General features: G+C 47.3%; 1 protein-coding gene across 2 annotated transcripts in view; it reads right to left on the minus strand.

The window, feature by feature from the left end:
• Positions 1-206: 206 nt before the first annotated feature.
• RPGR (retinitis pigmentosa GTPase regulator) overlaps positions 207-19,136 on the minus strand; it is a 309,545-nt gene continuing 290,615 nt past the window's right edge. For both annotated transcript variants that reach the window (XM_063955571.1, XM_063955570.1), the window contains exons 15-17: positions 2,478-2,529; positions 937-1,019; positions 207-500 (exon numbers count right to left, since the gene is read on the minus strand). In XM_063955571.1, the coding sequence (XP_063811641.1) occupies positions 267-500; positions 937-1,019; positions 2,478-2,529 (369 nt within the window). In that variant the 3' untranslated portion in view covers positions 207-266. The remainder of the gene's footprint in view (positions 501-936; positions 1,020-2,477; positions 2,530-19,136) is intronic.

Below are 19,136 nucleotides of genomic sequence, written 5' to 3' on the forward strand. Positions count from 1 at the left end.
AGCATCCACTAGGACGTCAGAGAAATATTATTCTAACATCCTTGTGAGGTCAATTAGCAGGTGAAGAAACAATGGAAATATTGCAACTTTTGATTAAAATGTTTTACCAAATGTAGGTCACAGTTTCTGCCTATTATTACTAAAGCAGAGTTAGGCAAACTGTGTCTCTGTCTATTGTTGATTTACAAGTATTTTTCCCAGAAACATCAATGGAACTACAGGTTGCCTGCACTTTTATTTATATTAGCTGATAAATACTGTAGCTCTCATAGTAGTACACAAGTGGTGGACTTGGACTTTTTGTCTTGTTCATCCAGTCCAGTGTCTGTGAGCTTGTGATTAGACTGCTCCGTGGCATTGGGCTTTTCTGAACCCTTATTCTGGTTTTCATCTTTGCTCTCTTTGGCTTTTTCTCTATCATTTTCTTTTGAAGCATTTACATCTTCGTTTCCTTGCAGTGACTTTTGACTTGTTGTTGATCGTCTTTTAAAAAGTGAGATCTGTAAATGAACATCAGGAGTAATAATGTAAATTTTACTTTACAATGACAGCTTTTATCACTGCTGCCCAAGGAAGTCTCATTTCATAACCAGCATGTACAAGATTATTATCTTTTTATGTCTCCAGGGATATGGAATTCATTTAAATATTATTATTGATTAGGCATAAACAATGAATCTATAAAAGTGAATTATTGATTTAGGTATGGTAGAATAATAATGCAACAGGTTGGCTGCTGTGTAAGAGTTAGAGAAACAAACGTGTATAAATGGTTTATTGCTATGTACTAAGCACCTGCTAAAATACTGTACTATCTAAAATCAAAACTACAGTACATATTAGATTATTTTCCTTTTTACCATTCGACAAATTTATAAAAATATTGACATTAGTAAGAATAATGATTTTCCAAATATGACAATTTATTACTCTCACCCTTCTTGTTTTCTCAAGGAATGTAGCTTTGCCTGGATTTTCTGGAGAATTGGCTCCATTAACACTTTTGGGATGTTCGACTTCTGAAAGTAAATTACATTAGTACTAAATAAAATAAAGCAATTTAAGTAAGAATGTACCTCAGACTTTCTCCTGGGAAATAATTAAGTATCCTCTCTAGCAACAAATTAACTGTTATATGAACCAGTGGCCAATTAATCATATTCCTAGAGCCACAGTCATCAACCTGTGGTACGTGTATATTTGTCTGCATTCAGTTAACTGAAATCACTGCTCTTGACCATATGTTGCTGGTTGTAGCCATCATTTATGGCACGTTCAGACTTGTGCCCCTGGAATTTGCCGCGTAAAGCAAGCCAGCAAATTCCAAAGACTTACCTTTATGACCCTGGTCGGTAGGAGGGTTGTAGACACGGGGACCCAGGACCTGCATTACTCAGTTCAGTTTTTTTCCTTTCACACATACAGAAACCCCAGGTTGATGTGCGTTCCAGGGCTGAATTATAGGCGTGGCGACCGTCCTGGGCGGCCCCCCACACATTCACCACAATAGGGGAGAGGAAGGGGAGGGACCGCTGTGCCTCCTGCGATTATCTCTGTTGGCTGTAGACGGGATGTCACAGAGAGGTCAGGATGGGCACTGACCGGCGTGGGATATTTCTAAACTGACAGCAGAGGCATTGGCACTGTAGGGAAGCAGCAGCAGCCTGGAAGAGATCTGTGTGCTGGTCCGCCAAACGCCAAGTGAGTGCTCTCTCTCTCTGACCCCCCCACCCCTCTCTCACTCTCATCCCCATCTCTCTCTACCCTCCTGCAGCGTGTCTGTGTATGTATATATATACATACATAAATACACACACACACACGCGCTGCTGGATAAATAAATAGCTACATATAGCTATCTATAAATACATATACATGTGTGTGTGTGTCTGTGTGTATATATATATATATATATACACACACACACACACACACACACACACACACACACACACACACGTATATCTGTATACAGGGTTATGTATATCTTACTTTGACAATTACAGTAACAGGGGCCCCTACAAGTTGGTTGCCCAGGGGCCCCCACAAACCTTAGCCTGGCCCTGGTGCATTCACCTGCAAAAGCATGGAATGGAATATAGCTTCATGGGTGAAAGGGGTACAATTCACTTGCCTTTCCACATTAGACCAAAGCTTATGGCACATGCAGGGTTGTCCTCTCTTTCCTAATCAAACAAAAAAATAGAACCAGGTCTCCTGCAAGACCTGGAATCTATAGCTGGGACAATTTGTACTACAGCTGTTAATATTCTTCATGAACACATGTTCCCAACCACATTCTGCAGGAACATGTGTAACCAGTTTTCAAGAATGAATACAATAGTGCATTGAAATGTAAGTTACTGTACATTTGTTTTATATTGTTTAAGCACAGTTTCTCTTTTCACTGTTATTACATTAGAAACACAAGGGTGATCAAACAGCCATCTACTTCACAGCAAAAATCCAGTACATACCATTTTCCGTTTGGCTGTTTGTAATATTCTGCTGTTGGTTCATTTTTGTGGCCTAAGAAAGAAAAATCTTTGCTCCATTACTTCATACTTGTGTGGAAAACATTGTATGACAAACCTTGCAGCTCTGTTTAAGAACAACTGTTTTTAAATATCTTACTGCATATACCATAGACCTTACCAACATAAACCATTAAGGATCTCAAAAGGTATATATTCATTTTTATTCCTACCTTTTGTTATTATTGTATCACATTTTCTATTTTTAAAGTGGTCATTGTATGGGCAACAGGGGGCCCTCCAAGCCTTCACTAGCAGCCTCCAGGTGTCTATTTCATTGATTAAACATATTCATTTACCTTGCTACTGTGATTGAGTACTGTATAACCCCTCGGAAGGCAAGAAAGATGCCCAGTTTGGCCCCAGAAATGTATCAAGTTGCCTATAACTGTATGGGATGCAAAAAGCGACAGGGACTCGCACTATGGGGTAATCCCAAAACTGAGAAGAGCAGTAACACCCGCCCTGCAATTAAAGGGTTACATTGCCCATTGGGACGTTTGGTTTACCAGTGCTGCAGCTTTAGAACGTAAAATTACATCAGAGTGAACACGAGTACACTCCCAGGCAATGAACACTGAAAATGGCAGCAATAGGTAGAGGCTCTCTCAGAAAAACCTTGGGGCATCCCTTTCTGATACGGGAAGAGGATCCTGTTTCAAAAGAGGGTGCACTTGGTTACACTTTGTAAGCAGGCAATAAATAACAATGAAATACACAGAGAAATGGGGTCAATTTAATTAGCAGAGAGAAGGGTTAGTTACCGATGAAGCAGTGTGGAAATGTTGCCAACAGTACTACTATTCACCCCACTCCCCCTTGCAGCCCGATCTCACTCCAGACTCATGGATTTTCCTATGCCGCTCTATGGGTTTGCGAACAAAGTCTACAAATCCTACAGAAGTACTACTTAATATTAAGCCTCACTTCCTCGCAGGTAATGGAATTGACCACTAACAGAGCTCAGATCTCATCGGGTTGGGATTGCAACCGGCGGTCAGCATACCGACGCCAGGATCCCAGCTTTTAGATGCCCAGCGGGGGGACAGTGAGCGCAACGAAGCCTCTTTCGGGCTCGCTGCGCTCGCCATGCTGCAGGCTTGGTGGCTAGCAGAGTGGGAATAGTCCCTGATAGTCGGCAAAATGTTAAAATAGGTTAAAATAAGAAATTCTATTTCTCGTAGTCCGTAGTGGATGCTGGGTACTCCGTAAGGACCATGGGGAATAGACGGGCTCCGCAGGAGACTGGGCACTCTTTAAAGAAAGATTAGGTACTACATCTGGTGTGCACTGGCTCCTCCCTCTATGTCCCTCCTCCAGACCTCAGTTAGGGAAACTGTGCCCGGAAGAGCTGACATTACTAGGAAAGGATTTGGAATCCAGGGTAAGACTCATACCAGCCACACCAATCACACCGTACAACTTGTGATAACTATACCCAGTTAACAGTATGAACAACAGCTGAGCCTCATTCAACAGATGGCTCAGAACAATAACCCTATAGTTAAGCAATAACTATATACAAGTATTGCAGAAGTCCGCACTTGGGACGGGCTCCCAGCATCCACTACGGACTACGAGAAATAGAATTACCGGTGAGTAAATTCTTATTTTCTCTGACGTCCTAGTGGATGCTGGGTACTCCGTAAGGACCATGGGGATTATACCAAAGCTCCCAAACGGGCGGGAGAGTGCGGATGACTCTGCAGCACCGAATGAGCAAACTCAAGGTCCTCCTCAGCCAGGGTATCAAACTTGTAGAATTTCGCAAACGTGTTTGATCCCGACCAGGTAGCAGCTCGGCAAAGTTGTAAAGCCGAGACCCCTCGGGCAGCCGCCCAAGAAGAGCCCACCTTCCTCGTGGAATGGGCTTTTACAGATTTAGGATGCGGCAGTCCAGCCGCAGAATGAGCCTGCTGAATCGTGCTACAGATCCAGCGAGCAATAGTCTGCTTAGAAGCAGGAGCACCCAGCTTGTTGGGTGCATGCAGGATAAACAGCGAGTCAGTTTTTCTGACTCTAGCCGTCCTGGAAACAGTTTTCAGGGCCCGGACTACGTCCAGCAACTTGGAATCCTCCAAGACCCGAGTAGCCGCAGGCACGACAATTGGTTGGTTCAAATGAAACACTGATACCACCTTAGGGAGAAATTGGGGACGAGTCCTCAATTCTGCCCTGTCCATATGGAAGATCAGATAGGGGCTTTTACATGACAAAGCCGCCAATTCTGACACACGCCTAGCCGAAGCTAAGGCCAATAGCATGACCACTTTCCACGTGAGATATTTTAGCTCCACGGTCTGAAGTGGCTCAAACCAATGTGATTTTAGGAAATCCAACACCACGTTGAGATCCCAAGGTGCCACTGGAGGCACAAAAGGGGGCTGAATATGCAGCACTCCCTTGACAAACGTCTGAACTTCAGGCAGTGAAGCCAGTTTTTTTTTTAAAGAAAATAGACAGGGACGAAATCTGGACTTTTATGGATCCCAATTTTAGGCCCATAGTCACTCCTGACTGTAGGAAGTGCAGAAATCGACCCAGCTGAAATTCCTCTGTTGGGGCCTTCATAGCCTCACACCAAGCAACATATTTTCGCCATATGCGGTGATAATGTTTTGCTGTCACATCCTTCCTAGCTTTTATCAGCGTAGAAATGACTTTTATCAGCGTAGAATGCCCTTTTCCATCAGGATCCGGCGTTCAACCGCCATGCCGTCAAACGCAGTCGCGGTAAGTCTTGGAACAGACAGGGCCCCTGCTGCAGCAGATCCTGTCGGAGCGGCAGAGGCCAAGGGTCCTCTGAGATCATTTCTTGTAGTTCCGGGTACCAAGTTCTTCTTGGCCAATCCGGAACGATGAGTATAGTTCTTACTCCTCTCTTTCTTATTATCCTCAGTACCTTAGGTATGAGAGGAAGAGGAGGGAACACATAAACCGATTGGTACACCCACGGTGTCACTAGAGCGTCCACAGCTATCGCCTGAGGGTTCCTTGACCTGGCGCAATATCTTTTTAGCTTTTTGTTGAGGCGGGACGCCATCATGTACATCCTTGGCCTTTCCCAACGATTTACAATCAGCTGGAAGACTTCTGGATGAAGTCCCCACTCTCCCGGGTGGAGGTCGTGCCTGCTGAGGAAGTCTGCTTCCCAGTTGTCCACTCCCGGGATGAACACTGCTGACAGTGCTATCACGTGATTCTCCGCCCATCGGAGAATCCTTGTGGCTTCTGCCATTGCCATCCTGCTTCTTGTGCCGCCCTGTCGGTTTACATGGGCGACCGCCGTGTTGTCTGACTGAATCAGCACCGGCTGGTTTTGAAGCAGGGGTTTTGCTTGACTTAGGGCATTGTAAATGGCCCTTAGTTCCAGAATATTTATGTGTAGGGAAGTCTCCTGACTTGACCATTGTCCTTGGAAGTTTCTTCCCTGAGTGACTGCCCCCCAACCTCGGAGGCTTGCATCCGTGGTCACCAGGACCCAGTCCTGTATGCCGAATCTGCGGCCCTCGAGAAGATGAGCACTCTGCAGCCACCACAGCAGAGACACCCTGGCCCTCGGGGACAGGGTGATCAGCCGATGCATCTGAAGATGCGATCCGGACCACTTGTCTAACAGATCCCACTGAAAGATCCTTGCATGGAACCTGCCGAAGGGAATTTGCTTCGTAAGAAGCTACCATCTTTCCCAGGACTCGCGTGCAGTGATGCACCGACACCTGTTTTGGTTTTAGGAGGTCTCTGACCAGAGATGACAACTCCTTGGCCTTCTCCTCCGGGAGAAACATCTTCTTCTGTTCTGTGTCCAGAATCATACCCAAGAACAGCAGACGCGTCGTAGGAACCAGCTGCGACTTTGGGATATTCAGAATCCAGCCGTGCTGTTGTAGCACTTCCTGAGATAGTGCTACTCCGACCAACAACTGCTCCTTGGACCTCGCCTTTATAAGGAGATCGTCCAAGTACGGGATAATTATAACTCCCTTCTTTCGAAGGAGTATCATCATTTCGGCCATTACCTTGGTAAATACCCTCGGTGCCGTGGACAGACCAAACGGCAACGTCTGGAATTGGTAATGGCAGTCCTGTACCACAAATCGGAGGTACTCCTGGTGAGGTGGGTAAATGGGGACATGTAGGTAAGCATCCTTGATGTCCAGTGATACCATATAATCCCCCTCTTCCAGGCTTGCAATAACCGCCCTGAGCGATTCCATTTTGAACTTGAACTTCCTTATATAAGTGTTCAAGGATTTCAAATTTAGAATGGGTCTCACCGAACCGTCTGGTTTCGGTACCACAAACATTGTGGAATAGTAACCCCGTCCCTGTTGAAGGAGGGGAACTTTGATTATCACCTGCTGGAGGTACAGCTTGTGAATTGCCGCCAGTACTACCTCCCTGTCCTTGGGAGTAGCTGGCAAGGCTGATTTGAGGTAACGGCGAGGGGGGAGACGTCTCGAACTCCAGCTTGTATCCCTGAGATACCACATGTAGAACCCAGAGATCCACCTGTGAGCGAACCCACTGGTCGCTGAAGTTCCGGAGACGGGCCCCCACCGCACCTGGCTCCACCTGTGGAGCCCCAGCGTCATGCGGTGGACTTAGTGGAAGCAGGGGAGGATTTTTGTTCCTGGGAACTGGCTGTCTGGTGCAGCTTTTTCCCTCTACCCCTGCCTCTGGGCAGAAAGGACGCGCCTCTGACCCGCTTGCCTTTCTGAGGCCGAAAGGACTGTACTTGATAATACGGTGCTTTCTTAGGCTGTGAGGGAACCTGAGGTAAAAAAGTCGACTTCCCAGCTGTTGCTGTGGATACGAGGTCCGAGAGACCGTCCCCAAACAATTCCTCACCCTTATAAGGCAAAACCTCCATGTGCCTTTTAGAATCAGCATCACCTGTCCACTGCCGAGTCCATAATACTCTCCTGGCAGAAATGGACATTGCATTAATTCTAGATGCCAGCCGGCAAATGTCCCTCTGTGCATCCCTCATATATAAGACTACGTCTTTAATATGCTCTATGGTTAGCAAAATAGTGTCCCTGTCAAGGGAATCAATGTTATCAGACAGGGAATCAGACCATGCTGCTGCAGCACTACACATCCATGCTGAAGCAATAGCAGGTCTCAGTATAGTACCTGAGTGTGTATACACAGACTTCAGGACAGCCTCCTGCCTTCTATCTGCAGGCTCCTTTAAGGCGGCCGTATCCTGAGACGGCAGTGCCACCTTTTTTGATAAGCGTGTGAGCGCCTTGTCCACCCTAGGGGATGTCTCCCAGCGTAACCTATCCGTTGGCGGGAAAGGGTACGCCATTAGTAACCGCTTAGAAATCACTAGTTTCTTATCTGGGGAACCCCACGCTTCTTCACACAATTCATTTAACTCATCAGATGGGGGAAAAGTCACTGGCTGCTTTTTCTCCCCAAACATACTACCCTTTTTTGTGGTAACCGGGTTAATGTCAGAAATGTGCAACACATTTTTCATTGCCGTAATCATGCATCGGATGGCCCTTGTGGATTGTACATCTGTCTCATCCTCGTCGACACTGGAGTCAGACTCCGTGTCGACATCTGTGTCTGCCATCTGAGGTAGCGGGCGTTTTTGAGCCCCTGATGGCCTCTGAGATGCCTGGGCAGGTGCGGGCTGAGATGCCGGCTGTCCCAAAGCTGCGTCATCGAACCTTTTATGCAAGGAGTTGACACTGTCGGTTAATACCTTCCACATATCCATCCACTCAGGTGTCGGCCCCGCAGGGGGCGACATCACGCTTATCGGCACCTGCTCCGCCTCCACGTAAGCGTCCTCATCAAACATGTCGACACAGCCGTACCGACACACCGCACACACACACAGGGAATGCTCTGACTGAGGACAGGACCCCACAAAGTCCTTTGGGGAGACAGAGAGAGAGTATGCCAGCACACACCAGAGCGCTATATAACAGAGGGATTTACACTATACACAAAGTGAATTTCCCCCCAATAGCTGCTTATATCACAATTTGCGCCTAAATTTATGTGCCCCCCCTCTCTTTTTTACCCTTTCCGTAGTATATACTGCAGGGGAGAGCCTGGGGAGCGTCCTTCCAGCGGAGCTGTGAAGAAAAAATGGCGCTGGCTGTGCTGAGGAAGATAGCCCCGCCCCTTCAGCGGCGGGCTTCTCCCGCTTTTTTAATAATAATTATGGCGGGGGATTAGGCACATATACAGTTTAGAACTGTATTATGTGCATTTTGCCAACAAAGGTATACATATTGCAGCCCAGGGCGCCCCCTCCCCCAGCGCCCTGCACCCACCAGTGACCGGAGCGTGTGGTGTGCTGTGGGAGCAATGGCGCACAGCTGCAGTGCTGTGCGCTACCTTATTGAAGACCGGAGTCTTCAGCCGCCGATTTTCTCCGGAATCTTCCGTCTTCTGGCTCTGCAAGGGGGACGGCGGCGCGGCTCCGGGAACGGACGATCGAGGTCGGGCCCTGTGTTCGATCCCTCTGGAGCTAATGGTGTCCAGTAGCCTTAGAAGCACAAGCTAGCTGCAAGCAGGTAGGTTTGCTTCTCTCCGCTAAGTCCCACGTAGCAGTGAGTCTGTTGCCAGCAGATCTCACTGAAAATAAAAAACCTAACAAAAACTTTCTTTTTAGTGAACTCAGGAGAGCCCACTAAGTGCATCCAGCTCTGGCCGGGCACAGATTCTAACTGAGGTCTGGAGGAGGGGCATAGAGGGAGGAGCCAGTGCACACCAGATGTAGTACCTAATCTTTCTTTAAAGAGTGCCCAGTCTCCTGCGGAGCCCGTCTATTCCCCATGGTCCTTACGGAGTACCCAGCATCCACTAGGACGTCAGAGAAATAAAGGAGAACATAATAATTATCTTAACAGTAATAGGATTCAAATTTCATTGCTTTAGTGAGAACAAAGCCCTAATCTATACAAATAAACTTTTAATGGTGTGAAATATGATGTTGAACAACAAAGAAAAAATATACTTCCTTTGGCGCAAAAATAAATTCCAATCAATTCTAATAAATTAAAATGATGTTAAACCAGATTATATTGAGCTGCTGGCTTTAGAGAATAAAGGCAAAATCTCTTGTAAAATATACTATAGAAAAAAGAAGCTTGCACTATTATTCTCTACAATAAGGGGCTTGGTTATCCAATACATGTGGTATATCCCCCAATGAACACCTGTTTCCAAGGGATACATGTACATTAAGTATCCGATGGAATGTAATATGGAGGGACCACTGTTGATATCTGCCACAGTCCCTCCATTTCAGACAGCAGAAGCAGCCCCTATAGGGATTTATGGAGGCAGCTAGGCTTTTGTATACCGATTCCCCCTGAGAGCTTGGCCCTGGTAGCTAACTCCATCTTCAAATGGCATAAGGTGCATAAATTCCTTGGAGAAGGTTCTATAGGAACCTTCCCTAGTAATGGCCCTGTGGGCTCCCAAAAGAGTGACTGCCACAGTAATCACTTCATCTTCTCTTTTGGGACCCCATAGAGCTCTTGGAGTCGCGCACCTTATGACCACACCTTTGAGAAAGGTGCCAGATCTGATAAACTGAGAAGGACTTAAAGAATGACATTTATATTGGCTTCAGCAATGAGTCTATCCAAGGACATTAACATCCTGACTGTATCCGATTCAGGTTTTAATATGGTTCAAAGCAAGGACACAGCCTGAGTTGCAAGGTCCTACTGCACAAGGCTGCCATGCACGCACACACACACACACACACACACACACACACACACACACACACACACACACACACACACACACACACACACACACACACACCCTTCAGTAACGATTCCTCACATCAATATAGAGAAACGGTTTTCTGCAGCTGTATTTTTTACATACAAGATAATTACACAGAAAACATATAATATGTTTCTATTCAATGTAGAACTTTTAAATGGAAGAGCTTGTAGTGATTATACTGATATATGCAGTCCTCGATTCTCATTACTATCTTCCATGGCCGGCTCTACCAAAAAACTGAAGGATATCTCTGAATGCGACCTCTTCCTTTTACACTGCGATGGTCGCTAGTCAGGTGTTCTCGTCACTATCAGGCTGTAACATATAGTGCATCAGCGCTTCCTCTGTGCGACACATATAACATCAAGTCACGTTAAGGCACAGACTCCTGAGGTGCGCCCCCACAATCACTCCTCACAGCCCTGATGCACCTCTGCTAGGCCTCTGGATCCTGGTTCTCCAGCCGCAAGCAGCACTGGGGTAGGAGCTACAGTGGGCGGGGCACCTTTGTAAGAATAACTTTCCTTGGTAACAATAAAGAACTTGCCTACGGCGTGCCCACCAAAAAAATGGATGTGGCCTTGCAGGAAAAGACTACCTGGCGCCAGTGGGAGCTTCCGGAATGCAGTTCCTGATTACGGAATTTAGCAAAATAGCTTCAGGAGTGGCGATCCGGACCGTTCCGCCACAAAAATAGCCATGAGTATATATATATATATATATATATATATAAAAGTGAAATTGGCCTCAGTGTCCTATACGATTCCTAACATGCTGGCTAGCGTGTCTACATAAAGACTAGATGGAGGATGTGTTTAATTTTCCGGCTGTCGAAATCCCGGTGGTCAGGATACAGACGCCGGAATCCCGGCACCACAGGACTATTCCCACTCATGGGTATCCACGACACCCATAGAGGGGGAATAGAATCTGTGGCAAGCGCAGCGAGCCACCAAGCCCGCAAGGGGACTGTTTGCGCTTCCCGTCTGCCGGTACATCATACTGAATCCATAGATAGCACCCTAAGGTTGGAAATTTACTAAGCTCCCGAATCCATTCTAGTTTGCTTTTTTTTCTAAGTGTCATCTCGGGAATTTACTAAACACAAATCTCGGCAGTGTTGGGGCGATTCGTATGGAGATACACTGCCACAAAAATACGAATCAATAGACCATCAGTCAAACACGGCTGTTATTTTATACAACACGAGAATTTACTAAGAATTTGTTTTCTCAATCACTGCCGATAATATCCAAACACTGCCGGGAAAGCATAGAATTCGTACAGAAATGAAGCTTTCAAATAGACCTGCTTCTGGCTGGCGTGTTTTTATAGTCATGCACGGATCAGTGAGATCCGTGCATGCTTCTCAGTGTAAAAGTGTCAGAAAGAGTTAAAAATAAAAGAAAAAAATTGCGTGGTGTCCCCCCTCCTAAGCATAACCAGCCTTGGGCTCATTGAGCCGGTCCTGGTTGTTCTGGAATTTTTTTTACAGGTACATCAATGGATTCTACTTGACAAGGGGACCGATGGGCTCTGTGGGACACTAGGTAAGTATGTGTGAGTGTGCATGTATGTGAAAATAAACTTTTACTTTCACGGTGTGAGTGTTGTGTTTTTTCATTTGGGTATTTCTTTTGTTGTGGAACTACAGGTACCAGTGGGCTCGTTATTTGATTTAAAGGGTCCCCACTTTCACAGGGAATGCTGGCCAGGGGTGACTAGTTGGGTGGAGGGGGGGGGGAGGGGGGGGGAGGGGGGGGAGCGGGGGAATGCCACGGCCGCAGGGACCTACATAAATGTGTCTCCCAGCTGTGGCATTATGTCCCTGGCTAGTGAAGCCGGTGCTGGTTTTAACAAATAGGGTTTTAATTACCTACCGGTAAATCTTTTTGTCGTAGTCCGTAGGGGATACTGGGAATTCATTTAGAGCCATGGGCACTATAGAAGTTTGATAACGTGTGCTGGCTCCTCGCTCTATGCCCCTCCTACCAGACTCAATCTAGGAAACTGTGCCCGAGGAGACGTACATACTTTGAGAGAAGGATATAGATAAGGAAAGTGGTGAGATTTGGAACCAGCACAACCAGGACAAGAGGAAAGCCATGCTAACCAAACTTGAAAACCAGAACAGCAACAGCTGAACCAAACAACAGTATTTAAACAAGTAACCGTGCAGGAAGAACAAAGCACCGGGTGGGCGCCCAGTATCCCCTACGGACGACGAGAAAAGGATTTACCGGTAGGTAATTAAAATATTATTTTCTCTTACGTCCTTAGGGATACTGAGAATCCACTTAGTACCATGGGGAAGTACCAAAGCTCCCAAACCGGATGGGAGAGTGCTGAGGTTCTTGCAGAACCGACTGACCAAACTGAAGGTCCTCAGAGACCAAGGTATCGAACTTCTAAAACTTGGCAAATGTGTTTGACCCCAACCAAGTAGCTGCTCAGCAGAGCTGTAATGCCGAGACCCCCCCGGACAGCAACCCAAGAGGAACCCACCAACCTAGTAGAGTGGACTTGTACAGATTTTGGAATCGCCAAGCTTGCCGTGGAATAAGCATGCTGGATAGTGAGCATGATCCAGCGAGCAACTGACTGCTTTGAAGCAGAACACCCAATCTTGTTCATTGTTGGCATCATATAGAACGAACAGCGAGTCCAATTTCCTGTGACAAGCAGTTCGCTTTACATAAACCTTCAAAGCCCATACAACGTCCAAGGACTTTGAAGTAGCAGAGGTGTCACTAACAACCGGGACCACAATTGGCTGGTTGTTGTGAAACGCCGACACCACCTTAGGAAGGAATTGCTGACGAGTCCCGAGTTCAGCTCTGTCCTCATGGAAAATCAAGTAGGGGCTCTTGTGAGACAACGCCCCTAGCTCTGACACGCACCTTGCAGAAGCCAAGGCCAACAGTGTGACGGTCTTCCACATAAGCTACTTTATGTCTTCCTCCTGTAACGGTTCAAACCAGTCCGATTCGAGGAATGTCAGAACCAAATTGAGATCCCAAGGTGCTGTCGGAGGCACAAAGGGAGGTTGGATGTGCCGACACTGCCATAGCTGTAGTGCGTGCATTAAGCAAACCTATCTCTTTAAATGGCTTCCACCATAAAGTTCGCAGAGTCTTGTACGTGTTGCAGGAGTAAAACAAATTTCCTATTGAGGTAAGGTGTCTAACCCCACAATTAAATTACCAGACCATTCAGCAATGGCTCGAGTAATCCACCCACATGCTATAGTGGGTTTCTGGGCCACCCTGCAGCTGTATACAAAGATTTGAGCGTAGTCTCAATCTTACGATCAGCTGTATCCTTTAGGGAGACTGCACCAGGAACAGGTAATACTAATTTACGTGAGAGTCTGGAGACTGATGTGTCCACTATCGATGGATTTTCCCAATTTTTCCTATCCTCAGGACGAAAAGGAAAAGATGATAATAACCGCCTAGGAATTTGAAATTTCTTATCTGGAGTAACCCAGGGGTCTTCAAACAGGGTATTTAGTTCCTTTGACACAGGAAAAGTGGCTGAGGATTTTTTCTTTATATTAAAGAAAGATTCCTCACACTCCTCTGTCACCTTATCAAGGATATTTAGGACATCTCTAATAGAATCTATGAGTGCCTCTATACCCTGTGACAGAGTAACCTCCCCTACCTCTAAGTCCACCACACCTTCCTCCATTTCTGACCCTTTATTATCAGTCAGAATGCAGGATATGGGCCAAAGTACGTTTTTGCGGACAAATAATAGAGGACCGAGACGCTGGTCTGAGTACAGAGTCCTTTTGCATAAACTCAGCCATAAACTGTCTTAAGTATTGCGTCTCTTTCTCATTACGAGATAGTTTAGTAGAGACGGTGGATATCATCCCCCTAGTGGAGTCTTACCATGGTGGCTCCGCCTCACTAGCCTAAGAAGGGATACTACACTGAGTACACACTAATGAACCCCCTGGAGAAGAGTAACACTGTGCCTTACATGAAACACACTCTTTGCCTGACATACTGCAGCAGTGACAGCACACACAGAGGAAAAGGTTAAATGCACAATTAACCCACAAAGAGCCCTTTCCTAGAGACACAGAGAGAGGATAGAATCAGCACACTGCGCCCTTATCGCTAAAGTCAAGCTTAGCCGGGTCGCAGACCAAGTACCTAGATTAGGGACTTAGTATACTAGTATATAGCTCCCCCCTGCTATGACCCCCTGGTACCGCTGAGGTAATCTGGAGACTCTCCGGAGGAGCTGCATGTCCCTGTAGTCAGCATCTGTGTAGCTGTAGTAGGGTAAAATGGTGCCTGCGAGCTGCTGGATCCGCTCATAGTGAAGCCCCGACCCCTCAATGGCGTACGGTCTTCCCGCTCTTCTTTATACTGGATTTATGTATCTGAGTGCATACAATGGAGTAAGCCCCCTTTTAAGCCTGTATTGCCAGTCTGGTTACTGTGTACACTACAGTGTACTAAGTCTGGAGACTCATTCCGCCCCACGTAGAAGCCGTGCGTCTCCGTACCCTTATGCTGCAATAATGGCCCGCGACCCGCTAACTGGGACGCTGGCTTAGTACTCACCACTCTTCGATCTTCTGGCTCTGTTAGGGGTGGCGGCGTGCTGCAGGAATGTACACTCGCCATGGTGGGGCTTGCAAATAGTTCCCTGAGGAGCTAGCGTCCTGTCCTGGGCCGTCGCCTCCTTCCCCCCTAAGTCCCACGAAGCAGGCAGGCTGGTGCCATCCAGTCCTGCCTGAAAATAACAAACTTTGAAAATAAATGCAGAAAACTTCAGGAGCTTCAAGAGATGTGACGGCTCCATTGGGCACATTTTCTAAACTGAGTCTGGTAGGAGGGGCATAGAGGGAGGAGCCAGCACACGTTATCAAACTTCTATAGTGCCCATGGCTCCAAGTGTACCAGTTTATACCCCATGGTATTAAATGGATTCCCAGTATCCCCTAGGATGTAAGAGAAATACGGGGGACCCCTACGTCTTTTGTTCCCCGTATTTTTGGAACCAGGACCGACCCAAGAGCCCAGTGCTGGTTGTCTAAATACTGGGGGACCCTATACAATTTTTTACCGGTATTTAAACAACCAGGACCAGCTCAAAGAGCCCGGGGCTGGATATGCTTAGGAAGGAGGACCCGACGCACATTTTTTTTTAATTTGAACTAATTCACATACTGTACACAATGAAGCCCTGCACGGATCTCACTGATCCGGCCGGGGTTCATTGTGTTAAATCCGGCAGTGTTTTACTATTCTCTCCCGCAAAACACTGCCAGCAATACGAATTACACTGACATCGGTGAATTTTAATTGAAAAAACACAGTAGTTTAGTAAAAAATTTTCTCAAAAAGTTGCAATCTCACACTACCAATGTCAGCCGAGATTCATCTCAGCTGAAATCGCCAGAAATGAGTATCTTAGTAAATATACCCCAAGGATTTGTAAAGTGAAAGTATATTGGCCCTCATTTCGAGTTGTTCGCTCGCTAGCTGCTTTTAGCAGCATTGCACACGCTAGGCCGCCGCCCTCTGGGAGTGTATCTTAGCTTAGCAAAATTGCGAACGAAAGATTAGCAGAATTGCGAATAGAAATTTCTTAGCAGTTTCTGAGTAGCTCCAAACTTACTCCTACACTGCGATCAGTTCAGTCAGTTTCGTTCCTGGTTTGACGTCTTAAACACACCCAGCGTTCGGCCAGACACTCCCCCGTTTCTCCAGCCACTCCCGCGGTTTTCCCTGAAACGCCTGCGTTTTTCCGCACACTCCCAGAAAACGGCCAGTTTCCGCCCAGAAACACCCACTTCCTGTCAATCACACTCCGATCGGCAGAACGATGAAAAAACTTTGTTAAGCCGTGAGTAAAATACCAAACTTTTGAGCCAATTTACTTGGCGCAGGCGCACTGCGTACATTGCGCATGCGCAGTTTGCGACTAATCGCTCCGTAGCGAAAAAAAATAACGATCTAACAACTCGGAATGACCCCCATTGTGAGCAAAGTCAGGAAATGTTGTGACTTTGTTTAAAAACTAATTTATGGTAAGAACTTACCTTTGTTTAATCTCTTTCTGTGAGGTACACTGGGCTCCACAAGGATAGACATTGGGGTGTAGAGTAGGATCTTGATCCGAGGCACCAACAGGCTCAAAGCTTTGACTGTTCCCAGAATGCACAGCACCGCCTCCTATATCACCCCGCCTCCCAGCACAGGAGCTCAGTTTTTAGTTAACCAGCCCAATGCAGTAGCAGGAAAAGAGACGACAACTGTAAGTAGCCACATACACCACACTCTCACGATAAGAGAAGTGTCAGCGGCTAATGCCATACCAACCCAAAGAAGCTAAGTGCGTCAGGGTGGGCACCTTGTGGAGCCCAGTGTACCTCGCAGAAAGAGATTTAACAAAGGTAAGTTCTTATCATAAATCTCGTTTTCATGCTGCGGGGTACACTGGGCTCCACAAGGATAGACATTGGGGATGTCCTAAAGCAGTTCCTTATGGGAGGGGACGCACTGTAGCGGGCACAAGAACCCAGCGTCCAAAGGAAGCATCCTGGGAAGTGGCAGCATCGAAGGCATAGAACCTTATGAACGTGTTCACTGAGGACCACGTAGCCGCCTTGCACAATTGTTCAAGTGTCGCACTACGGCGGGCCGCCCAAGAAGGTCCAACAGACCGAGTAGAATGGGCTGTAATGTGAGCAGGAGCCGACAGACCAGCCCTCACATAAGCATGTGTAATCACCATTCTAATCCATCTGGCCAAAGTTTGCTTGTGAGCAGGCCAGCCCCGTTTGTGAAATCCAAACAGTACAAAGAGAGAATCAGATTTCCTAATAGAAGCAGTTCTCTTCACATAGATACGGAGAGCCCGTACCACATCCAAATACCTCTCTTTGGGAGACAAATCAGGAGAAACAAGTGCGGGACCACAATCTCCTGGTTAAGGTGGAACGAGGAAACCACCTTAGGTAAATATCCAGGACGAGTCCTAAGAACCGCCCGGTCACGGTGAAATATCAGATATGGGGAACTACAGGACAAGGAACCCAAATCCGACACTCTTCTAGCTGAAGCAATAGCCAGCAGAAACACCACCTTAAGGGAAAGCCACTTAAGATCAGCTGAACCAGGAGGTTCAAACGGAGACTCTTGTAACGCCTCCAAAACTACTGACAAGTCCCAAGGAGCCACAGGCGGGACATAGGGAGGTTGGATACGCAACACACCCTGAGTAAAGGTATGCACATCAGGTAAGGTCGCAATTTTTCTCTGAAACCACACCGACAAGGCAGAAATATGAACCTTGAGGGAGGCCAGGCGCAGGCCTAAGTCCAGGCCCTGCTGATGAAAAGCAAACAACTTGGCCTACTAAACTTGGAAGCGTCATAATTGTTAGATGCACACCAAACAAAGTAAGAATGCCAGACCCTATAGTAAATCCGAGCAGAAGCCGGTTTCCGGGCCCGCAACATAGTTTGAATGACCGCCTCAGAAATCCCTTTAGCCCTCAAGACGGAAGCTTCAAGAGCCACGCCGTCAAAGACAGCCGGGCTAGGTCCTGGTAGACACAGGGGCCCTGAATGAGAAGGTCTGGGCGTTGAGGAAGTAGAATTGGACGCTCTGACGATAGACCCTGCAGGTCTGAGAACCAGTGCCGTCTGGGCCACGCTGGAGCTATGAGAAGCAGAATCCCTCTTTCTTGCTTGAACTTCCGAATTACCCTGGGCAGGAGTGACACCGGAGGGAACACGTACGGCAGCCGAAACCTCCACGGCACCACCAGCGCATCCACGAATGCTGCTTGAGGATCCCTTGTTCTTGCTCCGAAGACCGGAACCTTGTGATTGTGTCGAGACGCCATCAGATCTACGTCTGGAAGGCCCCACCTTTCCACTAGGAGTTGAAACATTTCTGGATGGGGGCCCCACTCGCCGGCATGTACGTCCTGACGACTGAGAAAGTCCGCTTCCCAATTCAGGACTCCCGGAATGAAGATTGCCGATATGGCCGGTAGATGGCGTTCCACCCAATGTAGAATCCGTGAGACTTCCTTCATTGCCAGACGGCTTCGAGTGCCGCCTTGATGATTTATGTAAGCCACTGTGGTGGAGTTGTCCGACTGCACTTGAACAGGACGGTTCTGAATTAAATGCTGGGCTACATTCAATGCATTGAAGACCGCCCGCAATTCCAGAATGTTGATTGAGAGGAGGGACTACTCCTTGGTCCACCGACCCTGAAGGGAGTGTTGCTCCAGCACCGCGCCCCAACCTCTTAGACTGGCATCTGTCGTTAACAGGACCCAGTTGGATATCCAGAAGGGACGGCCCCTGCACAATTGTTGGTCCTGGAGCCACCAGAGCAGCGACAGACGGACCTCCAGAGTCAATGAGATAATTTGAGACCTGATCCGGTGAGGCAGGCCATCCCACTTGGCTAGAATCGGCCTCTGGAGGGGGCGAGAATGGAATTGAGCATACTCCACCATGTCGAATGCTGATACCATTAGGCCCAGCACCTGCATCGCCGAATGTATCGACACTTGCGGACGAGAAAGAAAGCATCGAATCCTGTCCTGAAGCTTCAGGACTTTCTCCTGACAGAAGAACAGTGAGTGTCCAATAGCGCTCCCAGATGCACCATGCTCTGAGCAGGGACCAGGGAGGATTTCTTCCAGTTGATGAGCCACCCGTGGGCTTGTAGAAACCGGACCATCATATCTAGATGACGTAGGAGAAGTTCTGGGGAATTTGCCAGGAGTAACAAGTTGTCCAGATACGGCAGTATCCTGACACCTTGACGCCGGAGT

Source organism: Pseudophryne corroboree, chromosome 2, assembly GCF_028390025.1.
Source record: "Pseudophryne corroboree isolate aPseCor3 chromosome 2, aPseCor3.hap2, whole genome shotgun sequence".
NCBI classification, from domain to species: domain Eukaryota; kingdom Metazoa; phylum Chordata; class Amphibia; order Anura; family Myobatrachidae; genus Pseudophryne; species Pseudophryne corroboree.